A 20,014-nucleotide genomic window follows, 5' to 3' on the forward strand; every position below is an offset into this window, starting at 1 on the left:
TGATGTTTCCCTTTTCTCTTTACACCTTACTGACATTTCAATTACACAACAACTTTTACAAATAATGTTATCTTAACGCCTCAGGGAACTTAAAAATAATGCTGTGTCCAACCAGTCGACAGGCTGCACAACAGCCCTTCTAATCCAATTGGGGCTTAGCTACTGACACTCAGGTAAATACACATTAGCTTGGTGTGACACCAACTAAGTGAATTACGCTTCATTTGGAGCCAGAAAAGGCCATGTTTCGTCTGAAAAGAAGGATTTTGCAAGTATTACTGTTTTATACCACTTCTCAAGGTCCATCAGAGGTTATTTTCCTCCCAGCTGTTCATTTTCCTACTTTTATACTTTTTATAACTACATGCATGTAGCTAAACACTCTTCAAATCGGTAAGAAAAATCGGCTCCAAAACATGATTACCACAGTACTGGCAGAGTTTCAGAAGTTCAAGAATGTGGGCTTGACCCTGACTCAAAATCAATTAACAACAACAGATGTTGGCCAAGCATGCGATGCACATTATTGAGATAAAATATAAGGGCAAGGTGCAACGTTTTTAGTTTGGTGGAAGAGAAGTTGGACACTCAGCATCTAGACCAAGAGCTTTGTTCACATGCCACATTCGTTTAATGTGAAGTTGCTGTTTTTTTCCCCACTCTCATTCACTGAGGCACTATAGGGAGCAAAGAATGGGCCCCTTTCAATGGACCACCCTTCTAAAATCTGATCAAAATTCACTACAGGACTATCACACCTTACATGTTATGGTTTCTTGAAAAAAACTTGAATTTCTGATATATTTTTAAGACACCTGTGGGTATGAGAATTGACAACCCTTGCATTGATTAAATTCATACTAAGCAGACAGGCAAGCTTCAGTAAAAACATGCAGACCTTGAATTGGATCATACCCTTTCACATCTGAGATCATGAATGGTGAAACAAAATTAAGCTTGACAAGGAAACATTACTAAGGATGTCTAATTTGATTTAAGCATGTAAGGTTTCTCTAAAAAAAAGAAAAAGGAAAAAACAGATGTCAAACTACTCCATTAGAGCCAAGTCCACTAAATAATTAGAAGGCAGGTCACATGACAGAAGACATATGATAAACTCTGACCTAAAGTAAAGATGAGGCCATTTATCTAGCTGTCCAAACAAACATTTACAGTGGTTTGGGTTCTATTCCTTCACTGCATGTTAGAGATGACGAAAAGAAAATGTTCTCAGCCATATACACAAATATTACTGGATCCTCTTCAGTTTGCCTACAGAGCAAACAGGTCTGTGGACGATGCAGTCAACAGACTGCATTATGTTCTGCAACATCTAGACAGACCAGGGACATATGTGAGGATCCTGTTTGTGGACTTCAGCTTGGCCTTTAACACTATCATTCCAGACCTCCTCCTGTCCAAACTGACTCTGCTGTCCGTGCCCACCGCCGTCTGTCAGTGAATCACCAGCTTCCTGACAGACAGGCAGCAGCTAGTGAGGCTGGGAAAATTCTCATCCAGCACCCGTACTATCAGCACTGGAGCTCCTCAGGGCTGTGTTCTCTCCCCACTGCTCTTTTCCCTCTACACCAACGACTGCACATCTAAAGATTCCTCTGTCAAGCTCCTGAAGATTGCAGATGACACCATAGTCATCGGCCTCATTCAGGACGGTGACGAGTCTGCTTACTGACAGGAGGTTAAGGAGCTGGCTGTCTGGTGCAGTCTTAACAACCTGGAGCTGAACACGCTCAAAACGGTGGAGATGATTGTGGACTTCAGGAGAAACCCCCTGCACTCCCCCACTCACCATCATGAACAGCACTGTAACGGCACCACAATTTCTCAGGACCTGAAGTGGGACATTCAGATAGAGTCCATTGTGAAAAAGGCCCAGCAGACGATGTACTTCCTTCGTCAGCTGAGGAAGTTCAACCTGCCACAGGAGCTGCTGGAACAGTTCTACTCTGCCATCATTGAATCCGTCCTCTGCACTTCAATACTGTCAATAACTGTCTGGTTCAGCTCAGCTACCAAATCTGACCTCAGAAGACTACGGAGGGTAGTCCGGACTGCTGAGCGAATCATTGGTACAACCCTCCCCACTCTCCAAGAACTGTACTTATCAAGAGTGAGCAAAAGGACTGGTAAAATCACTCTGGACCCCTCACATCCAGCACACTCCCTCTTTGAAGTGTTGCCGTGTGGTCGACGCTATACAGAGCTCTAAGAACCAGAATGGCCAGGCACAGGAACAGTTTCTTTCCTCAGGCAATCCAGTTCATGAACACTTGACAATAATTGTGGAACACACAACAGTATTATACACTTACTTATCTAACACACATATTTAGTTTACATTTTGAATTTGCACATAATATACATACAAAACTGTCTATTGTATTGCACCTGTACGTATCAGTTTGTATATTGTTATTCCCTATTTACTTGTTCTATTTTTATTATTTTATTATCTGTGTTTTTTGTTCTGTCACTATCATCTAGTTGCACTGCAGAAGCTTCTGTCACGAAAAAAAATCCTTGTATGTGTAAACAAACCTGGCAATAAAGCTCATTCTGATTCTGATTCAGAAAAGTGTGGGTAAGTTAAAAAAAACTGACAAAACACTCCCGTCGTGCTCAAATACCTGACAAAAATGACAGAAATATGTCACTATTGTGCTGTCTTTCCCAAATTAGTGACCCAAAAGAGTGCTGTTGTCAAACAAAACTGAACAAAAATTGAGGGAAAAATTGTCCAATTAAATAACCAAAAAGAGCAAACAGTGTCCTCTCTCCCTAATAAGCAGTGTGGGGCTCATTACTCAAAAATATTAAATTTATTACTCTTTATTAGTTACTCCTTTTAAAATTAATATTATTACTACCTGGTAACAGTAATTACATTACTTTTCTTTCACACACCCCACATAAAGTTGTAATTGCATCCCTGTAAACTTCTTCTAAAATGTTACTAACGATGTATTTCTGCCTCAACATTTGACCAAAATCCACACTGGATCGCAGTCATAATTCATTGCAAATACTCCACACCACCAAAAAGTGGTGATTGATGTAGGCTAATGTTTAAGTAAAAGTGTTGTAATCTCATTATTTATCATGTATAGCTTGAAGCTAATTGTAATTTCTCTATTATACTCCATAATGCATTTACAAAAAAATCACATAAGTTCATAATGTTTCCTTTTCTAAAAAGATTTTATACAATTTATAACGGGATCAGATGGATGAGGGTGGGCAAGCCATGTAAAGTAATGCCACAACTTCCACAATGCCACGACTTACACATCGCTGTTCAGATCATTTTTCTCCTGAAAAAAAACAAAACAAAAATAAAAAAACATGACGATTGCAATGTACATCCGCTGAATGTAAACTTTTCCAATCCCAAGCTTGCCTGCTGCACTGGTGACTCCATGTGCAAGTAATGAAAAGGAATAAAAAGTAACTATGACGAGCTGTTTTATGGATAGCTAACTGTAATATTATCACTGAAATAAGCTATTAATAAGGTTGTAGCGTCATATCTCTATAATTTTTGCACAAAGAATAATTTTTTTTTTATCACAATAACTTGATATGCATCCATGCAAACTCTTAACATACTTTTTTTTTAAATTGCATTAAAAAAACACACAAAAATTTTTGACCCTCTATCAATTGAATATTTATTCTCTAACTGCTAGCTTTTCTTGTAAAACAAACACTAGCTTTCTTTTTTCTATTCTATCTACTTGTTTCTTATAAAATAAATAAATAAAAACCCACTAGGTTTCTTTTTTCTATATTCTATCTACTCGTTTTCTTTAAAAGAAAAAAAAAAAACCTTTCTATAGGCTAACCATGACTTGTTATAGCACTTGCATTATTTTGTTGGTTTTGATTGCTTCTATTGTCCTCATTTGTAAGCCACTTTGGATAAAAGTGCAATGTGAAGACCGACAGTATACAGGAAATGTTAATCTTTAACAAACAAAACGTCTGACAAATATTTGACAAGCATACACACATACATGCACACAAAAGACACCAATGCACAGAAACACACACCTATATAACATGATCAGTTTATTTTTCATTTGCATCGTTCAATGAAATATTCCTTCAACTTTCTATTTAATGAAATACATTTATGATGTTGTTAGTATGGCATACTAAAGACAACAGTGTTAATTTACTGTTAAAAATAAAAGGATTTCAGCTGAAATTACCCGGTCCATTTTAACTGAACAGCTGGCCCATTTTACCTGAATGTTGTGCTGTGGCTCAAGAAGGTACCAGCTAATACTCTAACTCTTATAATTTTAAAACAATTATACTTTTTCACATTTAAAAAATATTTGTATAATTAAGAGACCCGTGCTAATTTATAAAAAAAATATCACTAGATCTCAAGCATAGCTTATTTGATGCTATTACAAATAATTGATCAAAACGTGGCCTAGCTGACTTCATCCTAATTACATATTATTACTATTATTGCTCAACACTGCTAATAAGTGACAAAAAAGAATGCCCTGAGCTGGGTGTCTTTTAAAAACTCGTTAAAAAAAAAGCATTGCGTTCTCTCCCAAATAAGTAACCAAAAGAGTGAGTCTTTCTAACTCGCTCTCTCAGAAAACTGGGCAAATACGACAAAAAAAGTGACGAGTACTGATTTAAAAAAACAAAACAAAAAAGAAACTCTGCGCGAGATCTATTCTGATTAAACTCACTCGATTCTATGCGGCATGAGTGTTTTGGATGTTGCGTGCGCTCAGCGCGTGGGAGAGCGCTGTATTTCGTAGCTCGCGCCAGGACTGGAATATCTGTCGACAGAGGGCGCGAGCCTGTGACACTGAGCAAGCCAGTAAATGTGAATCTGAAGACTTGAAGTGCTACGCAGTCAACGTGAGACCCTTCAGGATCCGCGCTGTACCCCCCACTCCCTCTGAACAAATCCCTGTCAACACTTTTCTGCGCGTTATACATAAAAACCCTGCAACGCGTTCAGCAGTTTTCCCGAAAAGATGTTCGGGTGATTTCTGAGTTTGATCTGACCACGTTTTTGCATCGTTTTAAAAGGGGAGAATATCGAGAGACCCACAACACGCAAGTCTGTTGATCCGGATGAACGAACTGCTGAAAAAGTGAAAACTCGCAACAGACTTTCCTCGCGGACAACTTCTCTGGAGCTGAGTGAGTTTCGCTGTCTTCTTATCAAGTGTTCTTGCATGATATGCACCTAAACATCTGTATTTTAGTGCGGCTACGCGTTGGTTTAAAGGGGTGTGCAGAGCTCGTGGGGCACAGTTTGCGAAATCGAGCACTTTTGCGCGCTGCGTGTGCAGCTTGAAAGTCTTTTGATAGTAAGTAATCATTTCTTTTTCATTTGATGTTGTTCTTTCGTCTAAACTTTGATCTGCACAGTTGGAATAAGGCAGAAAAGTAGACTAGTTTTCGCTCTTCTCAGTATGTTTATAAGGGGCCTCAGGTGGCTTATCTGCTGCGAAAAGTGTTTGAAAATATTTATTGCCCTCGTTAAATCAAGGCTAGAGTAACAAGTTAAACAGAGAGGGAATTAATGGACACATTTGCTGTTTATTCCTGTTATGAATTTGCGTGACAGCTGGATTTATGCACATGGCATATGCCATACACAGATGTTTTCCGCAGGTTTTGACACTTTAGGGCACTTAAGGTGCGTCAACTCCACGTGGGGTTTGAGAATGTAAAGCAGTTGGCATTTTTTTTTTTTTTTTGACTGTTTCTACAAATCAGTACTTTGTTTCTCTAATGTAAAATAAGAATTTCGAATATGAAGCACTTTTTAGAATATATATAAAAAAATAACTTAAGCAAAATATTCACTTAAGAGTTATTCGAATAAGCAAATATTCAAATAATTGAGCAAATAATTCTAAACTGTTTTATACATTTCTAATTTTTTTTAGTATTTAAATAGCTACATTTACTCTTTCCATGCTCATATTTAAATGTATGTCCCCAGATAATAAAAAATCAACCCACTAAAATTTAAATCTTAATTTTAAATGTTGCCATAATCAATTTTTCAAGCACCTTGAATTTTAATATTGATGAAGAAAACTCAAAAATGTGTGAAGTAATTATAAAAATGCATTCTGACCATCTCCAACATTTTTTCAGACAGGAATGGCATTTAAATGAGGCTACACATCTGAGATTCCCTGCATTTTATATTTCTAAGCAGCCATGACATTACCTGTGCAATTCTACAACATTTTGAACAAAGAGATGTAAAAGCACTGCAATCAAATTTCCCATTTCACAGATGCTTAAGCAGAAGGGTCACGGGTCCCTTATTGAAACAAGTCTGTGAATGAAGCACATAAGCGGCTTGTTATGAAGAGAGAGGTTTTAAGATGATAGAGCCAGAAGAGTGCTGCAGATTTGCATATTCCTAAAAAAACTGACTCAAATATATTGAGTTATTTTTCTGAAGTTAATTCAGAATTAATTTTCTTTTGCAACATGAGAAGATTCCCAGTTTATTTAGATTATTTCCGACATGTTTCTTCGTTGTGGAAAAGCTTACAGGTTGTAGAGGTTTCCTTTTCAAGGCATAACATGCACAGAACCGCTTATGTTAAACGCTAGATGATTGATCGGCTGGTTTCCACTCTCAAAATTTTTCCCTAATGCTGAGGAGCTGTTCAGAAGAGAAATGCTTCCTCTATGGGTTTAGTAGATTTTCACATGGCAATTGCGAAATGCGTTCTGCTCTTATTGAACCTGAAATTTATTATTCATTTAAACTAAGTCATTATAAAATTGTTGCCATCCCTCAGTAAATTCAATTACTTGTTTCAGCTTAATGTTTGTCTGTAATTAAATGTTTTCTGTGCCGATGGTAATTGCTTTTTGTAGCAGGCTTGCAGGAACATTTTGTGCTGACTGAAATCACAGTACACAGAGAGGAGATCAAGGTGCTGGTAATCAGAGAAGAGTTATAATTTAGGTTAGATATTGTATTAGTATTTGCACACTATTAGAAGAACACACTTAAAAAGTCTGCATTACTTCGATGCAACATATCAAACCAAGTGGCATCTGTCTATTTTCTCAGAAATAACTTCACTTTTTTGAGCCAGTGTGTATTTACTTTTAATTAACCCTTTCCGAAGTCGTGTTTAGTGGAAGTGTGTTCTCCTCAAGTTGACGTGTTCTAACAGAAAAACCAATGTACTTCATCACATTATTAATAAACATACTGACATTTGTGCAACCAAATGTATTGTTTTATTAGCCTAGTAGTATATTGTTTTACTAATTAACATACTGCTCTGTGGGAATTTATTTCTTTAAGAAGTGTATTTTTGCTACAATTTGTTAAAAACAAATGGCATTTGGTTTGATATTTTATGCATTACCATTCAAACGTTTGTGGTTGGTAAGATGTTAGGATTCTCTTTTACTCATCAAGACTGCATATTTATTTACAGTAAAAAACAGTAATATTATTAAACATTATTACAATTTAAAATAGCAGTTTTCCATTTGAATATATTTTAAAATGTAATTTATTCATGTGATGGAACAGCTGATCAATCAATATGCTGATTTAGTTTTTAAGAAACATTTCTTATTATCAATTTTGAAAACAGTGGTGCTGCTTAATATTTTTGTGGAAACTATGATACATTTTTTAGGATCATTTGATGATTAGAAAGTTTTAAAAAATCATTTATTTGAAAGAGAAATCTTATGAATTGTTTTCTGCCATATTCAATTTAATGCATCCTTGTTGAATAGAAGTTATTCATTTCTTTAAAAAAAAAAAAAATCTTTCTGATCCCCAAACTTTTGAACAGCAGTTATAATGCAAAGACATTCATACGTTTTTAGATGTGGCTCAAGTGTCAAACTCTGTATGAGAACAGAGTATTATGGTTTATCGTTACAATGCACCAGCTTTTGACTCTCTATGAAGAATGTCTAGACGTTCGAAGACCTTTGCAACACAAACAGGTTTGCAAGCACTATCTGCACAAACACGATTGACCTCAGTTTACCAGGGATGTTGGAAGCGTGATATCTCTCTCTCCTTCTTGTTTAGGGTCAGAATCGAAAAACTCAGTTCTCTCCTCACACACACACACACACACACACACACACACTTGGTTTGGCAGAATGTAGCTCTGTCCCCCTCCAGCAGCCTGCTCTGCTGACCCAGACCTTTCCAATGCCCTTGTGAAATAGGAGCAGCAGAGACGATTGGGTCTCACCCCCCAGAACTGATTGCCATCACAAAGCGAAAAGACTCTCATTTACTGCTGTTTAATCTCTATTTGAACAGTCCAGTGAAGTGTTAAACCCCTGTCTAACCAAGTTTAAACCCCCTTTCCACCAGCTAAACTGCAGCACATGCAGTTTTTTTCTGTCCACATGTATATACATGTATAATCGTTTACACAAGGTTTTGTACTTATTTCACCATAACACCCTGTTTGCTTGCTTGTGCAACTGAGGTGACTGAATGTGACCTTTGAACTTTGCATATCATCTTCTGACTAAATCAATCAGAATAGGAAAGGTTTAATACTGTCTGATATCCTCTTTTCTGCAGTAGCCAAATGTTCTATGCTACAGTAGTGCACTAATGAAGATTATGTTAGAATTAGATTACAGCAATAAATTCAGAGATGCTTGCCATGCTGCAAGAATACATACATGCTGAACACTACTGAGATCCATTTTAATGGCAATTGTTAAAGGCCTAATTCACCATAACTAGATGAAAACATGAAAAATCTGTCATCATTTATTCAACCTCAAATTGTTCAAATCTGTATGAACTTTATTTCTTCAGCTAAACACAAAAGAAGATATTTTGTAACCAAACAGTTGCTGGTCCCTATATTGTCCTTACTATGGAAGGCAATAGAGACCAACACATTACATTCTTCAAAATATCTTCTTTTATGTTCAACAGACAAAAGAACAGACAAAACTCACCCTCAATTTGTTCCAAACATGTATGCGTATACATGTTTGGAACAAATTGAGGGTGAGTAAATGATGAAATAATAAACAAGTAAACCATTGATAAAGATGATTTTAAAAAAGCGGTAGAACTAGATGTGTATGATTTAGTGTAATTAATTTGGCTTAAATATGAGATACAGTGTTACTTTTAAAAGAAATGCATTGCGGGAACTCATAAAAGTAATTCTTATTGTAAGACTCTCTTCTACAATAAAAAGGTTCTTTAGGCATAGAAGTGTTATTTTGCTTTTATGAGAAGTTTTTATGTTCCAAACAAAAATTGGGTTAACCACAGTATTTTAATGTGTCATAGGGGTTGGCTGATGCTAACTTAATATCTTGATGAAATATTTAAATGGCCAATAAAAAGTAATATACAGTACATGATATCACACTATTTCATTTAAAAAATAGCAAATAACACATGCTGCAATGAAACATTTATATTTATTTTACACAATCCAAATGTTCCCTTTTTGACAAAAAAGTTTTTCTTTCAGATTTTTTCTTTGTCCAATTAGATTCCACTGATGCCCTTAGGTTTGAACATACATGTTTCACGTACATGTGAAACATACTCCAATAATCTTTGTTTTTCTATTTATATTTGTCACTAAATAAAGTAAATAAATGGAAAAGTAATGCATGCTACTTTTGTACTTTTTAAGTGATGGTGTAAATTTGATAAGTAACATGATACGTCACTTGAACAAATACATTTATTTGTGTAACATGTTACCACAACATTCATGTAATGGACTGATATCATCGGTAGTTTCAGCACAGTTTGCTAAAGGTGATGCCCACATGTTTGTTTTACATCAGAGATTGCAGGATTGAGCTCAGAAGACCTGGAAAAAGGCACAGTGGTTTTAGGCTTAGTGCACACGGATTCAGTCATTCAGATTTAATCTCTACTTGATTGTCTGAGTGCTGATATAAGGTTGCTAAATAGGTGCCATTAAGAGCGATTTACAACTGAGCACATGACTGCACACAGATTTAGTATTACTTCCTGTTTGGAGTATACCATCATAACAGAGTATGACTCAGTGACTCTGGATAGAATCTATCTATCTATCTATCTATCTATCTATCTATCTATCTATCTATCTATCTATCTATCTATCTATCTATCTATCTATCTATCTATCTATCTATCTATCTATCTATCTATCTATCTATCTATCTTTCTATCTATCTTTCTATCTATCTATCTCTGTATTTGTTTGAGGTGTGTGTCTTGCACTGAGTGTTAATGGTGCATCATTTCCCTTAATTATATAGTTTTAAGAGTCTTGTGGTCTGTGTGTGGAATGGTAAGGATTGGTTGAAACCCACACTGATAGCAATAATTTTGTATTTATATCAAGCTTTGCTCTAAATGCTTTAAGCAACAAATAAATCTGAACAAACTGTGGGCTGTCATCCACTCAACCACACATTGCGACTGACGTAAAACAGACCTGTTTTTTTGCACAACCCAGTGTACAACGCTGCCCAGATATATATACAAAAAAAGTGTTTGTATTAAAGCTCATCACTAAATACAGGTTTGCATGACTATGAGGAATTTAAAATAGAAACATTGCAGTAACTTTAATTTCAAATTCATGGGCCTCAAATGGCAAAAAAATGTAAATGTTGTCCATAGATGGTTGTGTTATCAACAGCAGACAAATTTTGGAGGTTAAAGTGTGAGAAGCATTGCCTAATATGCATGCAGTGCTGAGCAATCTGTGAAGAACTCGAGAAGCGGGAAATTCTTTCAGCCAATCAGATTCAAGGGAGGTTCCCCCCCCCCCCCTCCCTCTCATGGCTCTCTGGACAATCAGGCCCTCTGTGATGACTGCCATGCCCCTTTAACTCCCTCGTGGGGTCGGACCCTACAGGCCCTTCCCAGTATCTCCAAACACTCCACATGGTGGAAATGTGGAAATGTGACTGCAAACTCAAAAGAGGGACAGCAGAGCATTTGTATATGCCTCATAAAATTGCCTGTATAATATAATATAATATAATATAATATAATATAATATAATATAATATAATATAATATAATATAATATAATATAATATAATATAATATAATATAATATAATATAATATAATATAATATAATATAATGTTCACTTTGAGGTCAGTGCAATTTTTTTTTTAGCAAGGGCACATTAAATTAATTAAAAGTGACAGTAAATAAATGTAGGCCTATAATGAGAAGAAAGGGTTTCAATTTCATATAAATGCAGTTCTTTTAAATTTCTATTCATCAAAGAATCCTCAAGAAAATGTATCACAGATTCCACAAAAATATTAAGTAAGATTGAATATAACAAGAAATGTTTTTTTTGAGCACCTTATCAGCATATTAGATTGATTTAGATTGATTTAAATATTAGATTGATTTCTTAATGATCATGTGACACTGAAGACTGGCGTAATGACTGCTGAAAAATCAGCTTTGCCACCACAGAAAGAAATTACATTTTAATATGATAATATATTGTAATAAAATTTCTCAATATTACTGTTTTTACTTATTTTTGATCAAATAAATGCAGCTTTTCAAGCATTTCCAAACAGTCCTCTTCCTTCTAGGCTAAAATAGCACTGTTTTACTATTTTATCCTATCAATAATAGTAATTCATTAAACTTTACTAAAAGCAATTCAGCCTCATAGACCTGCTAATAAGCATTGGACCTGTCAATATGGGTGTGCAATGCATTTTACACACTCTTGCTGTATGATAGCAGCATTCCTTTGAGTACTGGGGCCTCTCCACTACCTTGACTGAGAAAGGCCATCTTCTTGAGAAGAATAGAGACGACCAAGGCGAGTTTGAGGCGTGCTTGTTGACTCTGTTTGTACCAGACTTGAGACTAAGGAACAAGGACACAAGAACATATCAACAATATAATTTTATAAAATATTTGACTATAATTTTATCAAATATTGTAGCTAGCTTTTGTGAATACAAATTCAAAATACCAAATACCAAGTATTTTACAATGTATTTATCACAATGCAAAAAAAAACAAAAAAACATGGTTATATGTTGTTATTCTTGCATTGTTAGATGTTGAGATGGGGTGAAGCTACAGGTCAGATGCAACAAAGCCAGTTATTTGCTGACTGCGTATTTTCCCACATTTGGAAATTATAGCATGGTGCTGTTTTCAATAATCCACTGCCAAGTGCAGAAGAAAAATAGCTTTGAAGCCAAGTCTTAGGCCAGAACTCCTCATTAATCGAACCAGATCCAGAAACGCATCAGAACGAGGCCAGTCTAAACAACGTTTATTGGCCGATTGTATTTATTAATTGTTCACTTAAGATTTTATTTGATGTCATATATTTGACGCACATTTAAACTATAATCAGTATGGTTTTTTTCCCCTTTCAGGCTGTCTATATAAATCTCCAGGCTTAGTTGGACTGTTGAGATCATACTCATCTGTACCAAAGCGCCACTGACCTCTCTATGATTTGCACTGGTGACCAAACAAAAATAGTGTACTTATTTTTAGCCCAACTCTTCGGCTAGCTGGATTCAGCCTGTTCAGACTACTTGCTTGTGACAGTTATTTGTCACTATGTCACAATGTCATCGCCATTGCATACAAACCATTATCTCCTCTATGGAATATTATTGTGATAAGACCAAAAAGTGGCGAGGGAATAGAGACAAGGGTCATCGAGACACTCAACCAAGCACAACGAGTAAAGCACACAAAGCGCCCCCACATACATAAATCACCGTATGAACAATGGCAGCTTGTCAACAGTATTTCTGTCACACATCCACAACTATATATGTCGAAGCCAGTTTAAATTCTTCATGCTTCATTCCGTGTGAGATGATGTTTCACCAGGACCTTTAGCTGAGATAGCATGAACGTTTGACATTTTGAAAGGTTTTTCGTCGGGCTAGCATAATTTTATAATGGAAACTCTAGTTTAACACAGTAAATGCAGAGTATTAGCCTGTGAAAACATCCTCCGCACTGTCTGCATGCTTAAAAGACCCCTGGTCACCAACAGATAATGACAAGCCCACGTATGGCTGGAAGGGCTGAGCATTGCAGAGGCTGTGTCTGGTTATTAATTGTCTGGTGTCCTCGTATAGGTTTTTGCACAGACCAGCTAAGAATTAATGGCGGTAACAGCAACGCGCTTTGGCGTGAAGAAGTAAGGAAATTAATTGGAGAAGCTGTGGAGATGGCAATGGCCCTGGGGCTCTCGGGGGGTTTCAGCTCAGTATTTGTCAGAGGGGTGCCATCCGGGAGAACCACTGATAATGATTTTTCTTTTTCCCCTGCTCAGGAAGACAGCAGAAGCTATGGCTAACTCTCTCTTGCTCGGTCTGCTGTACCTGGGCTTGCTGTGTGGAAACAGACTGGTGTCTGCAAGATCCGAGCTCTTCACTCCAGGTACTGCACTCACAAACATTTGTTATTTCACATTGCCACAGCAGTCCAATTTGCAATTAAGTTGGTCAGTCACGATACTGAAAAAAAACCGATTTTGCGATAATTTGTATTTCTGCATTATATTCCGATATGAATGAATACAGAAATTTTCATCGGATGATTGAATAGTTGTATATGGGAAGAATGAATCAGAAAGTTTTGGTAAGAATTTTACTGAATGGTGCGTTTTTACTTGGGTTTACTTTTTACAAGCACCACCTCAAATCTCTTTCATTACCTATTTCAGAGTTAAAAAAAAAATCACATTCCACTCCAGCTTTCATAGGCCACATTCCCACTATCAAATAATAATTGTGATGGTTTTATTGTGGTTGTTGGTTTAAATTGAGATTGCTGTGATTATTATTAAATAAAAGTATTAAACAAAATAAGAAATATATTGTAATAATACTGTAAAATAATAAGTAGCAAATGAAGAGTAAATGAACCAGACACTGAACACTGTATCGTGAGCAACAGATGTGTAATGGCATGCTGGAAAATGCATACACATATATAATTAAATCACTGTCTGAGCCATTTGACAGTAAAGCCATATTGTGATACTGATTTTATTTCGAAATATGGTGGAGCCCTAAGATCTATTCAAGGTGGAATGAGGCGACTGTACTAGGCGGATTATGCATTTAGTCTGGCCTATTTTTTTCATTGTTTGCTTACTTAAATATACTGTACATCAGTTGGATGCATTTGGCTACTTTGTCAGCTGTACTACAGCAAAAATGTTCTTTGTATTAAGGTGATACTTTTTTAATTACTCCAATGGTAGAAAAATGTATTACCTTGGAAATTTAGGGGTTTAGGAGTTAGGGGGCATGGATTGTTAATTAGCGTCACTATTTTATTGTAAATTAATAATTAAACTTCAAATGTTGACTACTGTAGTTATTAATGATATTATATTAATCAGTCTGTTTGTTTTGGAATATTTAAAACAAATACATTTATAAATACTTAAATATATGAACATTTATTTATTTTAAAGTAGTTGTAGCAAATGTACATGTAAGATGTTAAAATGACAACTGTAATATGAATACATTTACAAAGGGCTTTCATCAATCTCAGAATTAAACTGTAGATGTCTGTGCCAGGTCATTATTGGAAAATCATTGGGCCTGTGTCAAGATTATTCATCTTTGAGCACACAGAACATTTTTCTTTGGTCTAGTCAAACTGTCCTTCAATAAATAGGGTTTGTTTGAAAGTAAACATTGACTGTGCTCATCCAAAGTCCAGGGACAGGATACAGTGGCGCTTATGGGATGATGAACTAAACAGGATGTCCTCACTGCACGTAGCTTATCATTGAGACGGAGACATCGATATGTTATGGTGAGTAGCATTTGCGGAATAGTCTTTCACAGATGCAGTGAATGACTTGGGTTAATGACCCAGTAGCTGCACACAAGTTGGAGCACAGACTTTAGCACTTTGATTAAAGTTTGACTTTTTTAGCTTTTATGTTTAAATATATACTCTTTTATTGTTTATTAAGCTATTATTTAACTGCTGTGGATGAAAATATTGCCTTATTGCCTTTGGAGTGCATGGTTTCTTGGAAAAGTGTGATGTGAAGAACAAGTCCATGGTGTAATTTTTCATTTTTATAATATTTTAAACTAATGAAAGGGCTATTAATTCATGCCATAATGCAAAGATGTTCCAACAAAGATGTGCTAGAACTTTTTATGGCATAAAAGGTATTTATTTTCATCAGACTATGTGCAGAAATCTTTAATTATTCCAATATGTTACCTTGTGAAACATGTCCTGCCTGAGCCAACCCAGTCTCATGAGAAAACGCAACTATTTTATGTTTTGGTGAATTTGTATGAATTTGTACGATTTTTAGAAAAGAAAACTAAGTGTGCAGGTCCACAGTGGGGCGTAAGCAGGTTTTAATTAAAACGTATGAATTCACCACTATTAGTTACAAATTGTCAGGAGAGTGCATTGATCAAGACAATTAATAGAGTTTTTAAACACCATATGAGATCATAATGTGCATGAGTTTTCTACGCAGCAGGAGGCATCGCATGAAAATGCTCTAGCTATGCTTCATAAAACAGATCATTTGCCTAGGATATTTTCCACAATTGAGTGTTTGATGGGTGGCGCCGTTGTGTACCTGGGTGTCAATTGTTCAAATGATGCGACATTAAAAATATGTTTTTGCATAAAAACATATTTGTGGACTTTTTTGTGAGGGAGGTCTGGCAAGCATGACTCTTCATGTTTGGCTGGAATTTCAAAGACATGATGATATCTTATGGAGGAGAGAGTGAACTGGCAGTGCTTCAGGCCTGTGCTGTCAAAGTCATGCGTGTATGCTAATGTGTCTCTAATAAATCAGATGTGCATGGATCAACTCACTCAACTCGCTGTGGGCCAAGCAAGCTGCTAATTTCAACTATTAACAACATGCAGATTTGTTGTTGGAGAATCTTTCATTGGAGAATAAGAATTTAAAATGGGGGGAAATATCATTATGAAATAAATGTTTTTCTCTAATACACATTGGCCACAATTTACGGCACCCTTTTATTCAATACTTTTTGAAAACTCCATTTGCCAGTTTAACAGCTCAAAATTTTCTCCTATAATGCCTGATGAGGTTAGAGAACACCTGACAAGAGATCAGAGACCATTCCTTCATCCAGAATCACTCCAGACCCTTTAGATTCCCAGCTCCATGTTGGTGCTTCTTCTCTTCAGTTCACCTCACTCATTTTCTACTGGGTTCAGTTCAGAGGACTGGAATGGCCATAGCAGAAGCTTGGTTTTGTGCCCAGTGACCCATTTTTGTGTTGTTTTTGAGGTTTGTGTTTGGATTATTGTACGGTATGAAGATCTAAACATGGCCCATTATAAGATTTCTAACAGAGTCAGTTACTTATTGATTTTTTTATCTGTTGGTATTTGATAGACTCCATGATGCCATGTGTCTAAACAAGATGTCCAGGACCTCCAGCAGAAATACAGGCCCACAACATAAAAAAACAGCAGTATATTTCATTGTACACATGGAGTACTTTTTATCCCTGTGTTCACCAAACTCATCGTGAGTGTTTGCTGCTAAAAGCTAATTTTTTTAGTTTCATCTGACCATAGAAGCCAGTCTGATTTGAAGTTCCAGTCGTGTCTGATAATTGAATATGCTGGAGTTTGTTTTTGGATGAGCTAGGAGAATTTTTCTTGAAACCCTCCTAAACAACATGTGGTGATAGGGCCTGTTTGACCATTTTTTTAAAGGTTTTCTGACCCTGAGACTCAACTATTTTCTGCAAATCTCCAGCTGTGGTCTTTGGAGAGTCTTTAGCCACTCAAACTCTCCTTCTCACTGTGCATTAGGACGATATAGACACACGGCCTTTTCCAGGTAGTTTCATAACATTTTATGTTGATTGGAAATTCTTAATTATTGCCCCGATGGTGGAAATGGGAATTTTCACTGCTCTAGCCCTTTTCTTAAAGCCACTTCACTAATTTGTGAAGCTCAATTATCTTTTGCTGCACATTAAAAACATATTCTTTGGTTTTTCTCGTTGTGATGGATGATTAAGGGAATTTGGGCTTTGTTTTCCCTATTTATAGTTATATTATTATATACTATTAAACTATTATATTTATATAATATTTCTCCTATTTATATTTCTGTGAAACAAGAAGCCATGGCTGGATAATTTCATGTTCATAATCACCCAGGAGAGCTCAAAATTGTGAATATGAATGGGAATATACTTCAGAGATATTTTACTCATAAGAATTTCTAGGGGTGCCAATAATTGTGTCCAACATGTATTTGAGAAAAACATTTATTTCATAGTGATATTTACCCCCATTTTAAATTCTTATTATCCAATGAAAGGTTAGATTTATGTGATTTTTTTAAATAAGAGATCAAAATGATTAATAATGCAGATTAATTTTCACAGCCTTCTTTGTTCATATTTACCAAGGGTGCCAATATTTTAGGCCATGACTGTGTATATATATATATATATATATATACATACATACATACATATATATATATATACAACATTATGGTAATGATATAATAATAATAATAATAATTTATTATTGTTATCATAACTAATAATAAGTGATGTTATTAACTAATACATTAATAATGCAATTTATTATAATTACTAACATTATTATTATATTAATAATTATATAATTGTTATTCATAATATTTAAATAACTTCATAAACAAGTTAATTAGTAAAATTTAAATTACAATATAGACAATGAAATTAATAATGATGATAATAATATAATTATTATTAATAATTGTAATTAAAAATAACATAATAATAATTATTATTATTTATGAATATATAAAAATAATTATTATTATCATTATTATAGTTCTGCATTTTGACACATTAAAAGTAATAATTAGGTGATTAAAACAAAATGCATTATGAATATATTAACTGTATACTGCTACTATTTATATGAATAATAATAAACTATTGTAATTGTTACGGATACAATTATATTTATGCAAAATAGTTTTAATTTTATTGTCTAACTGTAAAGTTTAAAGCATTATGTACTTCTCATCTGATCATGAATGGTTGTTTCTTATTTTGGGTATAATTAATGCAAAAAATACAACACATGAACATAATAATAAATAAAGTACTTTACCATTTGGCTTCCCATCTGTTTGTGCTATTTATCGGTAGACCTAACATTGAAAAATCAAAGAGCCCTTCAGATTACAATAATCACAATATGTGCTACAGTCCCAAGAAGCTTGGATCTTAACACAATCCTGATGTACTACAATGGCCAAGGCAAAGCTGTTTCAAGGGGATTGCCCTCTAAATAAATAAATAAATAAGCAAACAGAAGTGCCGAAGACTTCAGAGCAATCGGTGCATACACAGGAAACGGTCGGAAGCACGAATGAATTCTTGGAAGTTGTCTATTTTTCCTCCACTAACAATATGTTCACTGAGGACCAAGCCATGTACCGCTGAAGCCATGTCTTCTGCAGAGCATGTTGTTTTGCGTTTAAAAGCCTAGTGATTATGTTGGCGTTGATTCTTAAATCTCCCTGCGCCGTTCTGTCTGCCATAACCCTCAGATGGCACAGGGGCCGCTGTGAGCGCTCCGCAACCTGAGAGTCTGCTGCTGTGACTCAGGGAGTTTCAGACGCAGGCGGAGCCCCTTTTGTGCTGAAGTTTATTTACGCTAGGCAGCGGGGTGAAGTCAGGGAGAGAGCTGAGCCCCGAAGAGAAAGTAGAACAGCAGAGGACAGCAAAGTTTGACGTTACATAAGGCAGTGGTTGGCTCTTTTTGTTCAGAAAAACAGAGCCCAGTTGCCAAATGGAGAGCAAAAGCACAGGGTCGTTCACATTAAACTTTTTCCACAAGGAACGTGCGCCCATAATACAATTCCTCTGTATCTGCAGGCATGGTTAAACCTTCTGTGGTCTGCAGATTCTGTATAATGGTTTTAGAAATATGAGAGGCAAATGTTAAATGTTTGTTTAATAGATTTTGAGGGATAGCAATGTGAAACGTTTTGTTTGTGGTAATAAAAATGTTAAACGGTTAGCAATTTAAAAAAGAGCATCTCTAGTCAGTCAAAGTATAATAATATAATATATAACAATATCAAATTGTATTTATTTATGCAATGCTGTATTTTTACATAATTTTTTTATTTTTATTTATGTAGTAAAATACCCAATAAAGAATTGATTTAGTAGATTAACTCAAGTAATGGCCTCATTATTATGTTATTAGGGAGGATTACAGTCATTATCGCAGATTCACTTGACATAAATCTGCTATAATTCAGCCTGAGGGTCTGGATTTGTGTTCACTGAACATCAAAGAGATGTTGTGCTAATAACGGTCTTAGACAGGGCAGTTGGAGGCCAGCGTTTGTTTATAGCTCTTTGCACTGGCTTGACATTACATTTGGAAAAACAATCATTTGCATGTTAGCAAATGGCAATAGGCACTTGATGCCTCTGCCTGGATTTCGTCCTCCAAATCTGCCATTATATTCTATATAATGTGGTTTCAAGTGCTTCCCTCTATACATTATCTGAGTACTGGAGTTTGTGTTAAGTGTGCACTTGCAACGTATTGAGTTTCTTACCCGCCTTTCTGTACACCCTGTGTGTGTGTGTGTGTGTGTGTGTGTGTGTGTGTGTGTGTGTGTGTGTGTGTGTGTGTGTGCACTCGTTCTTTGCAGTTATTTTTAACACCAGTTTGCATTCTAGTGTCTGCTGCCTTCGACCTTTTTGTTCATCCTCAAGACTGTTTTGCTGCAGACAATTGCAGGCGTAATGATAGTCTCGCGTAGCCAGACCTACAGACTGACGGCTGAAGGTCTGGAATCTATGGCAGGTTTCATTGGCCAAGGCCCGCCCATGAGGCCGTTTGACCGACATGTCAAACAACCAATCATAGTTCGTTTCGTTCATAGCGTCACGTTTCGGGGCGTGGAAATGTCGCCACAAT

The 20,014-nt window shown here is 35.8% G+C and overlaps 1 protein-coding gene across 1 annotated transcript in view; it reads left to right on the forward strand.

Moving 5' to 3' along the window:
* Window positions 1-4,854: 4,854 nt before the first annotated feature.
* LOC306848693 (growth hormone receptor-like) overlaps window positions 4,855-20,014 on the forward strand; it is a 28,879-nt gene continuing 13,719 nt past the window's right edge. The window contains exons 1-2 of the mRNA XM_079383396.1: window positions 4,855-5,199; window positions 13,353-13,459. Of these exons, the coding sequence (XP_079239522.1) occupies window positions 13,369-13,459 (91 nt within the window). The 5' untranslated portion in view covers window positions 4,855-5,199; window positions 13,353-13,368. The remainder of the gene's footprint in view (window positions 5,200-13,352; window positions 13,460-20,014) is intronic.

This window comes from Barbus barbus (genome assembly GCF_936440315.1).
Source record: "Barbus barbus genome assembly, chromosome: 28".
Lineage (NCBI taxonomy): Eukaryota > Metazoa > Chordata > Actinopteri > Cypriniformes > Cyprinidae > Barbus > Barbus barbus.